The sequence below is a fragment of the Corapipo altera genome, unplaced genomic scaffold (genome assembly GCF_003945725.1).
Source record: "Corapipo altera isolate COAL_440 unplaced genomic scaffold, ASM394572v1 104, whole genome shotgun sequence".
NCBI lineage: Eukaryota > Metazoa > Chordata > Aves > Passeriformes > Pipridae > Corapipo > Corapipo altera.
The window spans coordinates 3,632,967-3,654,508 of NW_020884920.1; the positions used below are offsets into that span (position 1 = coordinate 3,632,967).

At 41.0% G+C, this 21,542-nt stretch overlaps 1 protein-coding gene across 4 annotated transcripts in view; it reads left to right on the forward strand.

The window, feature by feature from the left end:
• The window catches only part of SDK1 (sidekick cell adhesion molecule 1), a 391,574-nt gene that overhangs the window by 265,983 nt on the left and 104,049 nt on the right, over positions 1-21,542 (forward strand). For all 4 annotated transcript variants that reach the window (XM_027656578.1, XM_027656580.1, XM_027656579.1 and 1 more), the window contains 4 exons: positions 3,173-3,309; positions 10,011-10,158; positions 10,994-11,134; positions 14,649-14,830. In XM_027656578.1, coding sequence (XP_027512379.1) covers positions 3,173-3,309; positions 10,011-10,158; positions 10,994-11,134; positions 14,649-14,830 — 608 coding nt within the window. The remainder of the gene's footprint in view (positions 1-3,172; positions 3,310-10,010; positions 10,159-10,993; positions 11,135-14,648; positions 14,831-21,542) is intronic.

Below are 21,542 nucleotides of genomic sequence, written 5' to 3' on the forward strand. Positions count from 1 at the left end.
GGTGAACAAAAGAAAGATAATAATGCTAGAATTACACTGCCAGTGTCTGGTCAAGGGGTGTTGAGTGCCCTGGGTGTTATTGTACTAAACCTCATCCACTTTTCATGGTGCATAAGAAGGTGAGCAGTTCTAGTCTGAGGTCCTTCTCATTCTGAAAAAGGGTTGAAATTAGCATTCCCTGTAATAATTTCTTGGATGTTAGCAGCAAGGAAAAGTAATTCTCTTAAAGGAAAAATAGAAGCAATGATCTCTTTGGGGAATGTGAATATTCATGATGGTGGTACAGGTCTCATTTATCATCCCTTCCACACAGTATGTGGTAGAAAATGAGAAGGAGACAAAGTGTAAGTGCTTGCTAAAGTAGAAATTACCACTTATTAATCTCTGCTTTTGTATACTACAAAGAGAGAAGTACACTTCTGTGCCGAAATGTCTTTGTAGTTTTAAATATTTATTTCTGCCCAGGTGTGTATCTTAAGCACTTGTTCTGTCTGCCTTGAGGGACTTAAATCTGTAAGTACCATCTGTTGCTGGTTGGTGTGGACACATGGCTAAAGACTATGATATCAGTGAGAAGATGTCCTGTATGGCTGCAGCTCATGCTGCTCAATCTCTGAACAGAAAGTGCTTGTTTCCTTCACCCTGCTGACTGATTGTCATTGTCAATCTAACAGAATAATCAACTAAACCCAAATCCTGAGCAAACAAAACCCCATGTTTAAATTCAGTTTGTGTGTTAAAAGAAAAACAGGAAAGAGGGAATGTCCCCTCTTCTCCAAAAGTCTTCTGAGACTTATACATTAAGAAAAAGAGACTCAGCTTTAAGTCTTGTAGCCTCTGTCTTCAAGTGAGCTGTTGATTGAGCCCTTCTAATATATGGGAGATCAAGATTAGTAAATGCGTGTCCTGAAAATATCCTTAATATGTACCAGGAGTACTTATTTACTTCCCAGAAAAGCAGCTACATGAGGATAAGTTTGCTGTGAGCTCCCCCTCAGCTATTTCCTACATTGCTACTTCTGTGACCATCATCTTCCAGAGGGAGCTGAAGCCATGACCCATCTCTGAGCTCTTCCCCACAGGGAGTGTTGATAAATGACGTGGGGACCGGGACTTCAGTGAACCATGTAGCAGCAAGACGTTTCACTCTTTCCTTCAGTAATTATCTTTGCCAGCTTAATCACAAAAACTTTTCCAACCAGCTTGCTTAGGACATAATGATAAATTGTAGCAGAGGTTTAATGTTTATTATAATTTAATGTTTCATTCAAAATTAAGTAGCACACTCCTGTAGTCCCTGGGTAAATGGCCATGTCTTACACCCCCTCTCCACACTTTTCAGTGACAGCCTTTCTCTGCTGTTTTCTCTCAGGCCACCTGCCCTTCTACTTTGTTTCCAGGTCCCCTTCATCCCTAAACTTAACTCATCCAAAATTTTACAGTGCTGTGTTCAAAATCTGCTTCCTTTGGGCCCAGCCCAAAAGTGGCCATGTCTGAGCTGTCAGTGCGTGCCCAGATCTAAGGGAGAGCTCAGTCAGCCCAAACTCCTCATGATCAAGGCATCTCAAGCAAGTGATTTAATGAAGTTAAGATCTGAATCACACCCTGAGGTGTCATTCCATGTTTACTACAGAAAGAGCCCCGGGTCACCGTGCTGCTAATTTCGTTATGCATTTAAAGTCAAATGAGACGAGACAAGACTTTAAGTCTCGGGTTTAGCCTTAGGAAGCATCAGCCCTTCCAGCCTGGAGAGAGGTGGGCAGGGAAGTGCCTTCCACTTGCGTTGCCTCATTAGCTCTGTGTTTTTCTTACCACTCCTTGGCTCTCCCAGCAGTCTTTATTTTTTTGGGTGCTAACTCCACAATGTGTCTCCCTCAGAAACACATAATCAAAAGCATTCGCAGTTTTAACAGAAAAATAATAAAGCTATTGTCTGGCTCTCCATATGTTCCTCAATCTTCCCGTAGAAGCCGAAATCGAGGACATATTTATTGTTCTGGCCTAAAGCCAGAGCCTGTATTTACTTTTCTGAGTGGCTGAGGAGTTTGTGGTTTTTAAATAACTGTGAGCCTTCAGTACATGATACATTACACCCAGGAATTACTGTGTTTTTAAATTAAGCCTGTGAAGTACCCTCGTGGCTTTCTGCCCTAGCCAGGAGCTGTGGAAGGGTCACCCTCAGCTTTCCCGGGGAGGAGGGAAGGTTGAATGGGTAAAAACTGTCCCTCCTTGCTTTCCCTTCACTATGAGATCCTTGTCCTCCTTAGGAACAGGATGATAAGGAGCAGAAATCATGCTCAAGTATAACGCTGAAGGGCTTTTATCTCTTAAAACACATCAGCATCGAAGGGTTTCAGCAGAATTTAGTGTTCTCACTGCACCATGCAGCCTCCCACTTCCAGCCAATGAGTACAAATGAAATGTGTTTCCACAAATTTCCTTTATGTGGAGAAATTACACATTTTAATTGAGCTGCTGTTTTATTTTTGTTTTTTAATGTTTCATTTGGTATTTCCGTGGGGTTTCTGCAGGCATTTTTGCTACATTTTCTGGTTGGGTGCTCCAAAAAAAATCCTTATTATAGGAAGGAAGGATTCTACCCATGACAGGATAAGCCTGAATCCGCAAGTAAATCAAGCTGTTCTGTAACCTAAGAATACATATGGTAATTTTGATTAGTAGCTCTGTGTGGATAGTGTCAATGTCTTCTGCTTCCTTGAGTATGAAAAATTCCATGTTAAATCATATCTCCCATGTGTTTTACTGTTTATACGTATTATGGCTGTCATGTTGCTGGGACATCATTGTAAGAAGGGAGAAAAAGTGAGAGAGGAAATTTATTGACCAAGTTGCTCAGTCACAAACCGTATGAAAATTGGCTTTTTTCCACATTTAGCAACATTTCCATTAGCTGTTCTAAGCATCAGCCTTGGGACTTTCAGCATAAATTATTTTTTCCCCCCAAATAGGATAAAATTGTGAAGAACTCAGAGATGTCTTTCATTTATTTAATTGTACAATAGCTGCTGGTGGTTTTATATCTATCATCATACAAGGCTGGTGTTGTCTGCCTTTAACTGCCTGTAAGACTGTATAGCTGAATGAAATGTAGATTAATTTTTCTGTGCTGTTTTTTTTTCCTCTTTTTCTCCCTTTCTCTTTTCCTTGACAGTGAGCTGCCTCATTCCCCTCAGAATCTTCTGGCCACTCTGAATTCCTCCCACAGCCGGAGCGTGATGCTCTCCTGGGTGCGCCCCTTTGATGGTAACAGCCCAGTGCTCTACTATGTGGTCGAGCTCTCTGAGAACAGTAAGTAAAGTCAGATATATTTCAACCTCACGTTGTTCTTAATTGTTCAGGCTTGCCTTTTACCAGAGCTGCTAACAAAATGCTGCTGTTGTTTGCTAAATGAGAGACATCACGCACAAAGGGGAAGCTCTGGGTTTTTTAACTCAGCTGTTTGCACACTGAAAGAGTGAGACAACAAAGAAGCCTGAGATGGTGAAACTGTAACACAGGAAAGGCTTAGTTCCACCTCCAGTGTTGCCAGCCAGACTTGAGGCACACCAGCTCACTCCTCAGTGCTGTAGACCAGCAGTAATCTGTTTCTTCCCATTGTTGTCTTTTTCTCCAGTTTCTTAGATATCTTGATGCATTCAGAGCCCCAGTTTCACCTCAAAGTTGCAGGCAGGGTGATAATACAAGGAACTGATGGTCTGTCAAAGGAAAAAACTTGGGTGTCAGTAGGAGCTACTGTCTTACCTGTATGTGGACTCATATATTATCTCTGCTTTTCCTAGATTATCATTTTACGTCGTTCTTTTAGGTAGGTGGTTGAGGATGCTTGAGTGAGATATCCAGGTATCTTCCTGGGTTACAAACCTGGTCATTGTGAATTGCCACTTCTTCCAGATTTATCATGCTCTGTGCCTGGGCCTCTGTGGCTCTCAGTTTGCAAGGTTATTCAGGGACATTGCTAATGCCTCCTTAGGAGTTGATGGAAAGATGAGGTTATATGGAAATCGGTCACCTTGGCAATACTTTCTAATCTCTATCACCCTAGGAGCTGGAAATCCAAGCTGAACAATTGATTCCTGATGAAAAAATTAAGAGCATCACTTTTTCTGACATATGGAAATTAGTCACTGCATAGCTGAATGTGAAGCACTCCTGATTTCTGATTATCTAGAGAGCAGCGGTTTGTTTTGCCACACAGAGAGCCTGAGAGGAAACTTGGGCTTCAGATCACATACAACCCTTTTCCTTTGCAGGCTGAAGTGCATAACTTTTCAGATGTGGAGGTCCCAGAACTGATGATCTTGACAACTGTTAAGCAAAGTGCAGGTTTCTAATCCAAGCAGAAATCCAAAGTCATGCCCGGAACTGCTGTCCTTAAAATAGTTCTGTTCAGGCAAAGACTCCTGATCTTTTTGTAATGAATGATTAAGAAAAAACAGTGTCCTGCATTCCCCCTCTACCTTTTTATCAAGACCTTCCTTTTTATTTTCACTCTTCTCTCCTTTCTTACTATTGACTACAGGCAAGTAACTGCCTTTCTGCTTTTCCTTCCCTGTTCTTTCACCCAAGGATGAAACACCCTTGTGTTTCTTGTTTTCCAGTGGCTTTGGCAATGACAAGCCAAAGAAGTCCCAGTCTGGGAGCACAGTGCAAAGGTTCTAGGGCTGTATTTACACAGACACAGCACAGAGCTGGCAAAACATGTGAACCTGGGTCGTGCAGTGGGCTGCATTGACTGGGGAGAGTCCCTAAAAGAAGAGGTGCAGTTCACTCAGTGCCAGGAGAATCATGGAATTGCTTGAGTTGGAAGGGACCTTAAAGATCATCTCATTCCATCATCCATCTTATGTCATGGAGAGTTTGAAGACCTTTCAAGTCCCTTTCTAGCTAGGATGCCTTGCAGTTGTATAGCAACGGGGTAAATGTGCTGTCATTTTATAATTTCATAATTAATTCACTGAAATTTGTCAGAGGCTCAGCGAAAATCAACAGTAATTCTTCGGAAATGGTGCAGACAATCCCACAGAACTCCACAGGATGCTGTGAACCATTGCTCACTCCATGATAGATAAAATAATTTTGGCTGATGGCATTGCAATCTGCCACTGAGAGGGTCTCATTATCCCAAATCCCAGGTATATGTACTTCAGCAGCTTGCTGCTGCAAAAGCCAGCCACACGCCGGGTTTGCTGTGAATTGAGCATCTAAACTCCCAGATATACTCTAGGTCTTGCTGTCCTTTAAATTTTTTGTCTTTATTTACTTTGCTTACATGTGCAGTGTCCAAATGGCTACCCACAGAAGTAGGACTTGAATAGTCCCTTGAATGTTCCACTCTTGCTGTGCTCTCTCATTTCGTATATTCTTGCTCAGCTTTACGGATGCCAACAGAAAGCACAACATCATCAGTGACTTTGATTTGGAAAGCTGACTGTAACGTCTGCATATTGTCACTGTCTTGGTTTGGTTTTTATTTTCCTGAAGTTTGTTTTTCAGAGTTATTTTGATCTCAGTGGGGCATGGTTAATATTTAGTTTCTCCAGACCTCCTACGCCTCTGGAAACCACCACCTTCCCTTTGTTCCCACCCTTCCCAGGCGCTGTTTGTGAACGAAGCTGACGTTTGATCTTGTGTGGGTATAGTTTGGTCTGATAGGACTGTGCAGGAGCTCTCTTTGCTTTTCAAAGACAATTTCCTTTTGGGTTTTGTGCTGCAGAAAGAGCAACTGTCAGGGAGGTAGTGAACACCCTCCATGAGCTCCTGTGCCGGCGTCGGGAGCTCTGTCACTGTCACAGCAGCACAAAACACCATGTGCTTCACATCCCAATCCCCCTTGGCTTTCACACGTGTGAAGGGGAGGGAGGGACATCAGAATTATGATTTATTTTCCAGTTAGCAAAGCTGCACAGAAAACTTTGTTGTTAGTTCTGTGGAGTTTGAATATGTGGGGTTTGCTTTGCAGTCACAGGTGCCAAAACATAGCCCTGTTTTGTTACTTTTTTTTTTTTAAGCTGTTTTGCTTCGGATAATTTTCTAATAGCTTCAGGATCCATTGTAGGTTTTGAAGCACCTACCGTAAATGAATACACAATAACAATATCTGTTGCAGAGAAATAGCTGAAGAGGGTTCAAAATAATGAGTATGAATTTCAGGGGTTTAATTACCAGCTGCATTAGAGAGAGGCGTGTCACTCCACCTGGCATGGATTAGAACTCCTTTTCATTAATATCAATTCAGTAAAGAGATATAAAAACCTTATTTTAATTAGAGGGAAAAAACAGTGGCAGATCGTGCACATAAATTGCTGGAAATATGAACGACTCTAGCCACCTAATTTTTAAAATGAATGTATTTGGCACAATGCAATAATTCTCAAATTACAAGTATTCACAGTAGACTGTGTCTGTGGGTGACTTGAGACATATGGCCTTAAACATTTGGGGGCAAATTTATAATCTAATTTGAAAAACACAGTTCCAGGGAAACACAGTCATTAAGTATTCCTGCCCACACAGAGCCAAGAATGTGAACCTTGATTTGAAATAGGATTTTCAAATAAATAGTACCATGCATTGCTGTCATTTGCACTAATATAATTTTGGATGTTTCATGACCTGTTTGGCCCCTGTTGCGATTATACCCAGGAATTCCAATGAAGTCTCTTCGTGGTGTTAGAGGGGGATATGCTTAATTTTATTCCAAAGAGGTTTAGACTTAAGGAATTAATCAAAAAAATATTCTGAATAGGCTTTTAACTGAAGAAATGAATTAAGACTTAAAGAATTCTGCTGAGTACAATTAAGATAAAAGCCCATTTTTGTTTTATTGTATTCTGGGATATCTGTGCTGTGTGATGTAATGATATAACTCAGATTCATCACATTGTGCCAATAAGGAGATAATAAAAGCTCCCGTGAAAAGCATCTGTACATGCTTAACTTAAAACCTATGAATTGTCATCCTGAATTTGGTAGGAATATTCAAGTGGCAACAACTTAAAACATTGACAAACCACAGCAAAAATCAAACTAAAACTGTTTGTTACAATTGTGACTCAGATCTAAACAGGATAATGTTAAGATACTTTTTCTCAGGCCATTGGTAGTCTTTGTTTAAGTCCTACCAAACAAAGGATGAACCATCTAGCTTTTATGTGGATTTTTTGCAATATCATTTTGTTATGAAGGTTTGAAAGATGGATTTAGTGAACTCCAGCAGTACAGCAAATTCCAATACTACCCATCTCTGCAAAACCCCCTGGAGATGGAAGGAGATGGAAATGTGCTCCAAACCTGCAAAAATCAGCTTTCTGCAGTAGATCTAAACTGTAATATCAAATTAGAAATGATTTTTGAGGAATTTGCAGTTAATGCATGAACTGAAAGGTAGATGGGGAAATACAGAAGCGACGCCTCTCGGCCAGTAACCAGAGTTACTGAACACATCACAAGCACATCCAAAAATTCCTGACAGATCAAAAGTAATTTCTAAAACCCCACCATGACGTTGCAAACTAGAGAGCAGCCTGTGAGATTCTTCATTTCCAATAAATGAACTTGGAGAGGCAATCAGAGTTTATTCAGAATACCCAATATCCCTAAGACAGCTAAACATGGAAGTTGTTCAGACAGTAGCAATTACAGGGGAAGAGCAAGCAGAACCCAGAGTATGTTCTGGGCAGCTTAAGTTAAATGAAGGATTAGCACAGCCTGTTCACTCTAACAGAGGCTTATTTAATAGTTTGACCTGGCAAGTCTTTTGTCACCATGGAGCTTCTCCAGGCATCCTGGGACAGGTGAGTGACAGCCATCCCTGGAGGAGAGGAGAGTCGGTGTTGAAAATTTTATGGCATGTTTCCAGTGTCAGAACTGTTCTTCTCTCCAGTAAAATGAGCTTCTGCACAATTCTGGGGTTTGTTGTTGCACGGCTAAAGAGGGAGATGAGTTTTTTTTGAAGTGTTTTGTTTATTGATTGTCAAAAAAAAAGGACTTGACATTTAAATTTTAAAGATACTCTGCACACTCACTGTATCCACTGCTCTGTGAGTGAGCAAATGCTCCCCAAACTACCCTCCTTTACGAATCAGAGCGCCCAGGAGATGAATAGGCTTCGTTTATATTAGTTTTCAGTTTAATCTCTCTTCCTGCCAGATCTTTTATCTTCCACCAGGAGAGGAAAAAGAATTAATAAAGTATTCTACAGATGCAGCATATAAACAGAGCAAAGCCCCAAGGTGCTGAGGAGATTAATAGGGCCTGTTGTTGAATCAAACTGCTCACTACATTGAGCTGCTTGGGTTAAGCACTCTCAGGTGGTGTTTACACTAGCAGTAAACAAATGAAATGCTTTAGGAAACGGACCACTGCCCAAGTAGCTCATACAAGGGTGTTTCACTCTCCTGTTGGTGTCTGCTCTTCCATTTTCCTCAGGAAGCTGCTTCAGGCAACGGACTAGGTCAGCCATACCTTAACTTCAGCTTACCTTGATTTGTTATTGTGCACTCTGGCTTTAACAAGGTTGGTTGTGAAGTCTTAAGGGAGGAAGCTTGAGAAAATTCAGAAGGAACTAGGGTGCAAAAAAAACTCCTAAGGAATGCTTTTCTGGATAGCACAGGTATGTTCCTCTAAGTGTTCTCTAAGAGAAATTCAATGTTCAACTAAGATAAATTGACATCAGGATCTTGCAGCCAAAGTGACTGTTGCTAAATCAACAACTGGCAAGGACAGAATTTGACTACTGTGCAAATGTCCCTCTCCAGCATTCCCAGTATTCTGCTGTGTCAGTTTTCCTGCTAAAAAAGACTTTGTTCTGGCAAAGCCATTACTGGAATAAATACATTTGGAGTAACTCAAAGATGCAGTGTTTATAGCCCAAATGGCATCATACCCTGGAGGGCTTAAACTTGCTAAGGAATCTGCCAGAAAAACGCTAAATTAGTGGTTTCTGCCTTGGTGTGAATTTTAGCAGCCTTCCACATTTGGGACATCTCATCTTCATTTTCAGGCAGACGTTGAGGTGACCTGCCAGGAGACACGATGCACTTCTGATGAGCAATGTGCACAGATAACAGTGCCAAAATCTACAGCTAGCTCCTCAGCAATTTCCAGAAGTGTTAGTAATTTTGAGCAGGGAGCATGAAAACAGCTGGTATTATTTAAAAACTGAACAAATCTTTAAATTGGCTGATTCCATTGCTGTAGTGTTGCAACACAGACCAAATGTCACCTCTCCCTCACTATTTCAGCCATGACTTCAGGGAGAATTTGTGTCACCAGGCTGTGGAGAAAAGAAGTCAGAATATTTAATTTTCAACACGTTTAATTTCTGACCTCTTTGAAAACTTGAAAATGTAGTTTGGGCATCAGAGGAGCTCAGTGTGGAACTGACAACCAGGGTTTTATAGCACTGCCAGGGCTGTTTCTACCAGGGAATTTTCCTAGGACAATTAGACTCAATGCTGAATTCTATCACTAGGAAAAAAAAAGATTCAGGCATGTAGAATCCACAGCAGAAGCTTTCTCAGGTCTTACAGCAAAAGGCTGATTTGGCACAGAGAGTCATGCTCCTACACCTGCTTGCAAGCTGGGGAGGAAGATATTCCAAACCAACCATGAATTTCATTAGAGTCCTTGCACCAGAGCCACTCATGGGTGTGGTGGTGTGATGGCCTGCCAAACAGATGGGTTGTGAAATACACAGCCCATCTGTCTTTATCATGCTTGTTTCCTCTTTTATTAAAATGTTAATGAATATAGTTTTTATTTATTATGCCATGACATGTGCAGCATCACTTTCCACTAGACAAATGTGCAATCTGCATAACCGTGTGGGCTGACAGGAAGGTTTCTTCTGCTGAAAAGAAACTTCTTCCCAAAGTTCCTCTGATGAAAACAAGCTCAAGAACTCTGAGCAGTCAGAGGCTTTTTCTCACTTCTGCAGGGCTTTTGACAAGCACTTTTTTTATTATTTCACATGTTAATTATTCCAACAGACTCTCCCTGGAAGGTTCACCTCTCAAACCTTGACCCCAAGATGACCAGTGTCACCGTGAGTGGACTCACCCCAGCCCGGACCTACCAGTTCAGGGTGTGTGCAGTCAACCAGGTGGGAAAGGGCCAGTACAGCACTGAGACCAGCAGGTACAGTAACAATCAATATTTGTGTGCTAAAGGTACAGTAACCTACAGTTATTGGGAGGAAAAAAGCACTGGTTGTGAATGAATGGATCAAATATCTTTGGGGAGTGGAGCAGTTGGCATTACCCAGGCCTCTGGAGCCAGGAGTAATTGGTGATGATGGCAGTGAGGTCATGCAGGAGATCAGCACACGATGGGAGAGGTGTCCTCGTGCTTCCAGAGTATCAGTTGAGCAGGATCTTGGAAATAATTTTTTGCTCTTGTGCTAAGCCCCGGCAGTTAGCCCGGGCAGGAGTACAGCATCCACCCTGTCATCACGATGTCACTTCTGGAACTCACACAGAGGTGACATAGAAGGATGGCTTCATCAGACTTAGTTTCAAATGCATCCCCCTTCTTCTGTGAACCAAGGCTTGCTGCGAGCTTGAATTGCAGAACAGCTGAACTCTAAATGGCTTTTTCAAAATGTAGGAGTTTGATATGAAAAATATTGAAAGAGCTGAAAGAAACAATTTGGAAGGAGTCACAGACACTGGACCTGAGTTCTTACTCATTCAGGCTTGTAATCTTTTTAAAGAGTTGTAGCAGCCTGGGTGATTCAGAGAGAATAGGGTTACCTCAGCTGTCTGTCTTGTTGCTTGCTTAACTGATTTCCCATTATGTTGATTTGTTGTAACTATTTCATGCATGTCTTCAGCAGTTTGATCAGTGTTATATTTCTTGCTAGTCATCAGACTGTGATAAAAGAAACTGGTTCACTTGGGCTGGATACAGGAAGTAGAAGTATTATTTCTGATTTATTTCAACACTCATGTCCATCACATTCTTTTGTACTCAGGTTGATGTTACCAGAGGAGCCCCCCAGTGCTCCACCAAAAAACATAGTGGCCAGTGGACGAACCAATCAGTCTATTATGGTGCAATGGCAACCTCCTCCTGAGAGTGAGCATAATGGAGTTCTTCACGGGTACATCCTAAGGTAAGTGCTTTCCTAACCTGGAAAGTCCAGACATTGGTCCGAGTGTGCAGGAGGGAATTCAAACGGTGTGACTTAAGAGTGTAATAAAAACTGTCTCTAAAAATTTGTCTCATTAAATGCATTAGTTATTATTTGCAAATGCTGTGTCTGCCTTGGTTTGTTAAATATGAGAGAGGGGTCACAAGGGTGAAGGCACTTAAATTCTGGCCTGTCTGACTTGTAGAGAGTCAGTGAGCTGGGAGCTCCCTTAGCTGCTCCAAATGCACTGCCTGAGTGGACCAGCTCCCTGTAGAGACTCACAACATCCAGATAGCTTTTTTCCATATTCAAAGGGAATTGAAGCACCAAGTACTAGAAGTGTTCATGTGGGAAGCTGGTACAGTGCAGCCTATGCAGATGTATATTTGCTTATTACAATCTCAGCTTCCTGCTCGAAAGGTTAATTAAATTTATCAAAGACACAACAGGGCTCCTGCCCTACGGAGGAGCAACAAAAGAATCAATAAACTTCAGTTTTGTGCCAAACAAAATGGAGAGAGGGAATGACAGGTCAGATGCTTCATGGCAGACCTTAATTTGGTTTTGAAAATCAGCCAGTTGAGTAAGATTCTTTCAGCCCCATTGCTGTTTATTAATGAGAAACACATTCAGGCAGGTAACTGGGAATCCTGAATACATCCAGTTTTTCTTTTTGCACAGGACTCATTGTGTTGGAAAGGGTGTTGCCACACTGTGACTCTTTGCAGAGCATTTCCCTTCTGTAATTTTTTGGGACTCAGTATTCACTCCTACCCAATTCAACTACAGTTTACTGCTCATTTGGCATCCTACATATCCTGTAGTGGCAGCAGCCAGCTAGGGCCACACCTCTAGTGAGGGAGGCATTATCTAAATGAGAGTTTTTGTGGGAAACTCCCAGCCACTGACATAGTTCCAAGTGATGGTTGCAGCCTCCTGTGGGCAGGCTGCTGACATTTTTAATACAGTGTCCTCCAGAACTGTAAAAGATAACTAAATGCTACAGTTTAAATGCCAACATCCTGTTCATGCTGTGCTCCTACTTTTGCTGGCATGGATGGAAGGGCTTTTGTTATGTTAAGAGCATTGGTGAGCTCCCAAAATTGTGCTGGAAAGTTCCTTCTCTCTGCAGGCAGAGTTGAAGTCTGTTAATCTCCCTGTCACCTGCACAGACCCATTAACGCTGGTGAGCCACTTGTACAAGTGCTTGTTTGTGCAAGTTTTTAGAGCTGGACTCAGTTTGGAAGCTGTGCCAGCCATCACTGACAGGTGGGGAAAGGTGTTTTAGGTTCTCCCTATGGATAGAACCTTACCTTGAGCCTTGGGTACCCATTTGCATGGGGTACAGATGTTCTTTGCTTCAAACTGGTCTCTTCAACAGTAGGATCAGTTCCTTAGATATTCCCAGTGAGTCTTTCCCAGTCTCAGCAATAAGTCCTTTAAAAAGCAATCCCATAGCCTCCTACTTCTAGCAGTCTGTGCTGTTTTCTCCATAGAGCATTTTCAATAATGTTTAACTTTAGTATTTTCTCCATCATCTATCAGCGTAATTGATCCCTGTCCTTGCCATAACATCTCTTTCCATTTTAATAGTGATTGTATTCATTATGCTCAAATTGTGAACATTTTTGATGTCTGCATGCTTTGTCTTGACTGCAGAGCAGAGAAACCATTTATTCAACAGGAATTTAAGATAATCACATAAAAGCACAACTGTCCCAGGTAATAAACCAGGCAGTTCTTCCAAGTTGAATTGTGTGGTCACAGCTATATGCACTGAAGGGAAGTCTTTGTGCACTGATTTCTGTAGGATTAGGCTGTAGCAGAATGAAAAGCACCAGGCATCCCAGAGACCCAAAGCTCAAGACATGCGAGATACTAAATTGATGGAACACCTGATCTTTAAAAGTGAAGGTGCACTGCACAAGTCATATGCAGTGTACATCAAAGTCCATGGTGAGAAAAATCGTGAAGACATGACATTTCTGAACTGGCCTCCTTCCTCTGCCCTTTTTCTCACTGCCACTATTGCATTTAGAGGTCTGCCATGCTAACAGCATAACAGATTAAATCACAGGAGCACTCCACGCCTTGTCTGCTAGGTATGAGACAAAACATTGCTGCACTAAGAACTGACCTTGCCAGGGAGCATAAACCCTGCACAGGAGGCAAAGGAGAGAGAAAGGGGGATGTTGCACAGAGCAGAGGAAGATCAAGACGTTCAGTAAACTCAGCTGAGGGCTGATATTTATTTCCATTTGTATTTCATAAATGGAATAACAGCAGTGTAGCATTACAGATATTAAATGTGCTAAAATATGGTCAGGCAAGGAGCTCCTCAGAAGAAAATAGAGGTGTTGTCAGTGATTGAGAACTGATCTCTCTATAGGAAGACTTGGGAAGAAAAATCTGTGCCGAAATACATGGAGTTGTCTAGTCATAAACTGCACCAATTTAACCTAGATGAATTTAAAATCTGACTGTAAGACATCACTGAAATTGTTCTGTGTCAATAGATTGCAGTGAAGCAAAGGATGACTAAGAGTGCGTAAAAGTTGTGTGGTGAATAAAAATACAAATGTTTCCATATTTGTCTTTTTCATGGAATAGTAATGTCTTGTGTCCCTTATTTGGCCTCTGGTTTTCTGATTTTTTTTGTGAATTAGCATATTGTAAGCATCCACTGTACCACTTTCTGAAAGGAAGGAAAACAAACAGTATTATTCACATTCACAGATTTGCAAGGTTTGTTTGTTTTCTATAATTTAGTTCTTCTCTATAGTTTCTTGGCCTGAAGAGACACATCAAAGGGGCTCTGTTTTCTGGAATACAGTTTGTACATGGGAAAATATATTCGGTGTTTCACCTTCTCGTGTCTGAGCAGAAAGTTTGTCAGGATATTTACCACCTATCTGTATTTAGCACAGCCCTTCTCCTGGGACTCCAGTGCTTACCCAGCCCCTCAGTCTCAACTGTATTCCATCCTTATTTTAAGCATTCTGTGAGGTAAATCCTGGTGGAAGCCAGAGATGCCAATGCCTGTGATTCCAGAAGGTCAGAGCCCTCTGAGCTTTTCCTTTTCAGATTTCAGAGGAGAAGAAAAAAAACATTTCTCAAGCTGATTTACAGCAGCACTCTGATAAAAATCACATCTGGGCTATTTTTTGTACTAAATCATAGCTTTTACTAGACAAGCCACATTTAAAAAGCTGTAATTTTTCTGCAACCATAAAACAGGATAAAATACCCGTTTTGTTTAGCCCTGAGCCTGTAATCTAAGTGAGATCAGATTATAAATACTATAGCAGTCAAACATGATACGGTCTTATCAGGAGCTACTCTGTTCTTTCTGATTATTTTTCATTATTCTTTGTATAATTCTGCTGTAAAACTTTGCATATTGCCTCTTCACAAAGGGAGCTATTTTGCCAGTCAGGGTATTTGCTTTAATTGATACCATCTAATTAACTAGCTAATTTTTCTCCCCATATGGTAGGTATCGCCTGGCCGGCCTCCCTGGAGAATACCAGTATAAGAACATCACCAGTGCAGAAATCAACTACTGCTTAGTGAAAGACCTGATCATTTGGACCCAGTATGAAATCCAGGTGGCATCTTACAATGGAGCTGGGCTGGGAGCCTTCAGCAGACCCGTGACAGAGTACACTTTGCAGGGAGGTGAGCAAATGAGACCAGTCTCTCCATTCTGTTTCCAGTTTATGGCACAGTTTCCTTAGATGTGCTGTCTGGTTGTCCCACCTAACAGCTTGTGAAATGAATGGTCATTTCAGTCATATTTGATGGACAGCTTGGAGTAGGAAACACCTGCACATTTCAAATGCTTGAGCAGAGACAAGTCTCTGCTTCTGTCTCTGTTGTAGGAAAAGTTCTGAGTGAATTCAAAAATTATCTATTTTTGTTGACCCTCATAATGACATGTTGCCACACTTGCAGGTCAGAGTCAGCTGCAGCATAAGTAATAAATAGAAATGCTGACGAGAGTGGGGTCCTGGGGAATGGATTTATAGGACCTGTGACAGGCAGGGGCTGAGGTTACTCTGCCAGAAGAGTTAGAGAAAATATGGCAGGGAACTGGTTTTATCATGGCCAAGATATGCAACATCCTGCATATTCAACATGGGAGACAGAGGCAGAGTAAACCAGCTGTGTTAGTTCTGATAATCACAGAATACCTTGTTTTAGAAATATGGAATAAGTTGTAAGGAAAGTGCAGGGAGGGAAATACAGCCTGTGGAGACAGTGTTCTGAAGCATGTCAGGAATGGTGCAGACATTTGCAAAGAGGAAGATAAAATGATCTGTAAAGCCCTGATTTTTATGCTACAGCTCCTCCACACCTTTCTAAGTGCTTTAAGAAGAGTATAAATTACATCAACAAAAGGATATGTAATTACTTTTTACAACCAGTGTAAGGCATGTTTACACCTCTAGATTGGTATAAAAATCTGTAGGGTAATTAAGTACCAGACCCTTAAAGCTTTCATATATTCCCATAATTGCAGGGCTGTACTGGATGCTGAGCACTGGACAGTACATGGGCTCTACTTCATTGGACGTGAAACAATTACACTGTTTTAAAAACTTGCAGATTTATAGTACATCAGTTAATTTTCAATCTGTGAAGAATATGTAGTTGTTTGCTAATTGTTGCTAGGAGTACTTTATAACATGATTAGATACAGTTTGAGGTGTGGGAAGATCTTTAAGGAAAGATTATTCATATGCAACACTAATTAACTACAACAATTAAAGGAAGAACTATCTATATTTTTTCTTAGGGCATGTGAAGTCTCATAGTTTAGAGGAGCCTCGACACACTCAACCTCATTCTAGAAGTATTTATAGCAGACCTTGAAATGTTTTCCTTAAAGTCTTCTCCTTGCAGCCAGGATTAATGTTTTCTATCTCACTAAAGACCCGATCTCTGCAGAGAATTGGTTTGCACACAGAATTTGAATCTCTTTTGTGAATATGCTTGTAATTCATTACTTTGTTTATTTGCACATTTTAAGCTATCATAGCACCTTAACCTTCCATCCATTAAGGCTCAGGTTTGGACTTCACACTCTTTTTTCGTAAACCCTGTAATTGACTCTAATTTCCCTGGATATTATGTGCTGTTATTATCATCCTTTATTGATTGGCTGTCTGTTGTCATTTATAAGGATATAAATCCTCTGTTATAAATTAACTGTAGTCAGTCCTGCATTCATATTAATCAGGAAGGGTGTTTAGACTGCAGGCCAACCTGCAGTGGCCTGTTTGTCTTTATGTAGTTCCTGAATGCTCAGTGCTGGGTAGAAGAAAAACTGGGTATTTCTCATTTATTTTATATCAATATTTTCTAATAACTGTAAATAACTGCTTCATGGATGCTGCCATCTCCTAATGAATGCTTTGCTGGGTTTCTGTGCAAATCACCAAAGGCATACAGCCTGTTCTCTAAAGAGTTTAAAGCCTTTCTACATTTAGAACTGAAAAGGGAGACTGGTTGGTATCAGTATCATTTGAAACTGGATTAATATCAAGTCTCCATATGTCATATGCTACTGTCTGAAACTCTGCTCCTTTATGGGAGTTGGGAAAAGCCAGTGACTATTTCTTGCTCCAGAATGTCCTTCCTAAACTGAACCAGCAGGAGTAAGAAAAAGCCATGTGTAAAACTGCCTTGTAAATCATATTCTGATTTTAATATGAGCAGAGATAAATGTCAGACACACACTCCCATCCATCCCCCTCTCCTACTACCAGCACCGCTGCCTCTGTTCTGACATGCATTAAATGATGTGAGCTCTGCTGGCAAGAACCTGTCTGTCTGCAGATGAAAAATACCTGCACCACCTCACACTAATCAAGCGTACTCTGCACTCAGACCCTGGGAGGAAATGAACCCCGGGAGCAGATCAACCCATTGGCAGGAGCACATCAGCATATTGGCATCTTTGTCATAGGGGGTATTGACTGGCCATATAAGCTGTGGATTTATACCAGAAGCTAGTCTATTAATCCCTTATTAGTCCTCTGGCATTGCTTTAGCCACTGAAAACTAATCAGCTACTCAAAGCTCATCAAAAATCACCAACTGGTAGAATGCAGCCAAACTCATGAGATGCTGAGGGATATAAACTTGTAGGCAACTGATGCATAATGTCAGATAAAATGTCAGAGAGACTTACTGGCAAAGCACTGAACATCCAAGCACTGGGGTCAGGCAGGTTGACTGTCTCTAAAATCTTGAAAGTCCTTTCAGAGTGATATTCAGCCTAATCCTTTGATGCTGTGTATATATAGGTCTTCCTTCATCAGAGTTTCTCCAGCTGTTCTTTGCTTTGATGTTACTTTTCACAGGGATTTTTGCCAGCCTTCTGCATAGGGCAATTTTACTTATTTAAACAGTGTCCTGCAGGACTTTTCATTGCCAGGTGAAAAATTGAAGTTTCCAAATAGCTTTTCATGTAAGAATAGCTTTGTGAGAGGTATAAACATCTTTCTGTGGTGACTGCGTTGTTTCTGCTCTGTGCTATTGGACAGGTTTACCTTTTTCTTCAGGTTGATTTGATAAAACAGCAGCTTCTGTCCTTTACTTTGGGTCTGCCCCTTTTATCTCTCCAGTGTGAATATTTCTGAACTTCCTTCTCTTTGAAAAACTCCCTCTGCACCTTAGATTTAGGCAGGGCACGGTTTACAAGGAGAGACATCATTTCCATCAGCCTCTTTGCATTGACATTAACCCACTTCCATTTCTTCTTTAAGTGCTGTGTCTTTCTTCTGATGCACATCCCAAAAGCCAGTCTTATTTCCTGAAGATCACAGATCTCAACATGTAGTTCAATGTTGGTTTATTCTCCGTTCTGTGCTGTGCATCAACACTTCTCCAGGCCAAGCAACTCTGAGCAAAAGGCCCTTCCTGAGTAAAAGAGTGGGTGAGACACCAAACTAGTGAGTCTTGATAGTGTGGAGAGGGATAAAAGCAAGACAAGTCTGTTCAGCCAGGCCCAAAGTGATGTCTTGCTCAGGCAATAGGAGATGAATCAGAGAAATTTATATGACTGAGGTAGAAGAGCCAGAGAAAAACCAGTTAACTGAAAGCTTCCTGCTTTATGGAGGAAATAATCTTGAAAAAGGACTCTCTGAATGCAGAGTGTCCTCTGCAACCATTCAGTTTTATCTCAGTAAAAAGATACTTCCATTAGCTTTTCCTGGGGCTTTCTTGGCAAAAACACCTTAAAGATCCTCATTCACTTCCTTTAGGGAACCTCCTGATAGCCTTGGAGTGTCCGTGGCTGTTTTGGGCCCAGCTTCTCCTGTGCAAAAGCAGGTTGGAGTTGTAGTGGCTCGATTTTTATCGCTATTAGGTGTCCTTTACCATCTACTGCTTTTATTTTATTTTTAAGGTATTTTATAAGGTGGTGAAGTTAGCACCTTAAGACAACTGAAGTTGTCTCAGTCAGGGCCCTGGCCCCCAGCTCTTAACAAAGGCATAAAATCTTGTCCATGTGAGAGACATGCAGGAGAGGAAGGAGGCATTTCCCAGCTACAAGAAGCAGAACTCATCTGTTAGTACCAAATCTCAGAATTCAAATTTTCAAATGTGTAGAATTACAGAGACCACTTTTCCTGTGCACCCACAGTGCACAGCCCAAAATGTCAGCTGGGAGCAGAGGGAATAGACTTCACAGGAGGAATTACTTGCCTCCACATCCCCACCGAGATGTGCAGCTCAGCACCTGGAGCTGGTGCATTAAGGGAACAGCCAAATCCTCACAAAGAGGAAAACCTGCAGTTCCCCCAGCCTGCATAACTGAGACAGGGAAGCTGCCACGTCAAAGGTCAGGAGCTCCAGAGGAGCAGGAGACTTTTCTCCAGGTCTCTGTTGGAGATCTATATTTAGGGCCAGGAGTCCGGCTGTCAGAAACTCTGCGGGATTTACATGCTATTTGCACATAGCTGGAGACAGAATAATTACATGTACACATGCTTAACCTTAATGCCTTCTCTCCTCTCAATTATCCTGTCAGTGAAACCCTTTTAATGGTTTTTATCTCCAGTGCTTCCATGACCTTTTCTGCTTGGAATGCTGCACATTAACCCGCAGTCCCGGGGGCTGAGCTCTCCGTAGATTTCCAACCACGTGAACTTTATCAGGGGGAAAGTAATGGTTTTTTTCTGGCCAGTTTGACCTGAAATTCTGAGATGACTCCCAGATGGGTCTCTGCTGTGAGATGGTTTTGGAATACTTGCAAGCATGATGAAGTACGGGTTTAAAGACTGGGAATGTTAATGCTTGGGGATTACTCTTGAAACACCTATTTGACATTGGCAGCTTCTGTACAGCTTGACAACAAACTTGTAGGAAAAGGATAGATATCCACCACTAAATTAGAAAATCCTATATGTGGACAGTCACAGCTCCAGTAAGTTACTATCCGTGATCTTGGAAAAGTATTTGAGATTTGAAGTGACCAGGTCAATTCTGATTTAGCTTCCGTCAGACTTCTTTTCTTTTTTTAAATGCAAAACTGTTCAGATACCCAAGGAAGTCTTTAATATCAGGACATAAAAGGAGAATTTTATACTGGCACTTTGAAGTAAATTTGAGATTATAATGCCAATATTTTACTGATTAAAAATATAAAAATGTATTACATTATGTCTTCTGCAGCATAATTAAGCCTATGCATATCAGATGGACCATGTTCTTTCCATCCTTTAAATGCATTAATTGAGATGCAGATGTTGAATTTTCAGTGAAGATGTCCAAAGAAGAATTGTGATATAAATCATGATTTCCAATTTTCTGAAGGCTTTATGTTTTCTGTTCATAATTTTTATCATTTTTCATCTTGCAGCAGGTACTTTTTTTGCTATGATTGTTATATTCTTGTTTCAGGAAATTACCTCCCAATGTCTAAAAAATATTTTCCTTTTTAAAAGAAATAAATAATGCATTTGGTTATCCACATTTCTAAAACTGTAGTAAACCTATCCGCAAGTGCTTGCCTGAGCTTTTTTGAGGGCTGTAAGGACCACAAATGAAAACTTGAAGCTCGTTAATGCAAATTTTTCTTCTCTTAAAAAAATTTGCAGTATTTTGGATTGTATCCAAAAGGCTCATCAGGCTCTTATAAATAAAATCCATGTGATATTGAAATCACTGGAAATTTGGTATTCACTGTACAATATCTATGGGATCCTCCCCTAAAGGAAATTATCACTCTCCACAACTCCCTGACAGGAGGGTGTAGCCAGTTGGGGGTCAGGCTCTTCTCCTTATTAATAAACAACAGGACAAGAGGAAACGGCCTCAAGTTGTGCCAGGGGAGGTTTAAGTTGGATATTGAGAACAATTTCTCCACCAAAAGGGTTGTCCAGTCCTGGCACAGCTGCCCAGGGCAGTGGTGGACTCACCACCCCAGGAGGGATTTAAAAGCCTTGTGGATGTGGCACTTGGGGACACACTTTAGTTGAGGCCTTGGCAGTGCTGGGGGAATGGTTGGACTCGATGCTCTCAGAGATCTTTTCCAACCTGAATGATTCTCTGATTCCACATAGATGGAGTTGTAATGTAGCAGTTCGACAGAAGGAAGAGGAATGAGTGGAGAGGTTGATGCTCAGCTGATTTAGCCTTCCTGACAGGAGGAGATGAATCTATCAGTGATATCCTGGTGACTTTCTGATAACAAACCAACACGAAGGCTTGTAATACAATTTTATCCTGCACAGTAATGAATCTCTGGCAGTGACAATATCTGAATATGCAAATATGCAGGAAAGTAAGAATTTTGATTTTAAAAATTTTATGCATGTTAACCATTAATTATATGAAGCATTGCACACAGAAGCAAATTCAAATATATCTTGTGACTCTCATAATAAACAGTTTCATCAAAGAACATGAATTAAAAGAATGCATTTAGTAGGGGACTGTAGCCAAAGCAACTTATTATGACTGTAGAGTGACTTTAATATTTATGACTGTATCTCAGGATGATTTGGTGAATCTCTTAACTACAAAAACTTTATGATGTCTACAGGTCATTCAGATAATAGTATAACCTTCCAAAAGCACACAAGGAATTATGATACATGGCAGGAAGTAGGGCCTGGATTTTAATGAAAATTTAGAGTACTATCAGATAAACTCTGGTTTCAGAACTCAATAATTATGGATAGTTCATAAATTGTGACATCAAGTTTTAAATTAGGGCAAGAAAGTTGTGACTAATATGCAGTTACTGAGGTTAAAAAATGTGCAGAGCTAAATTGTCGAGCCATGGTTTAGTCTTCAGGGAGTTTTAGTGACAGAGGGCATGAAAGTGGATGTTCTTGTCATTTCAAACCTACATCTTTGAGGATTTCCCCATTTTTCT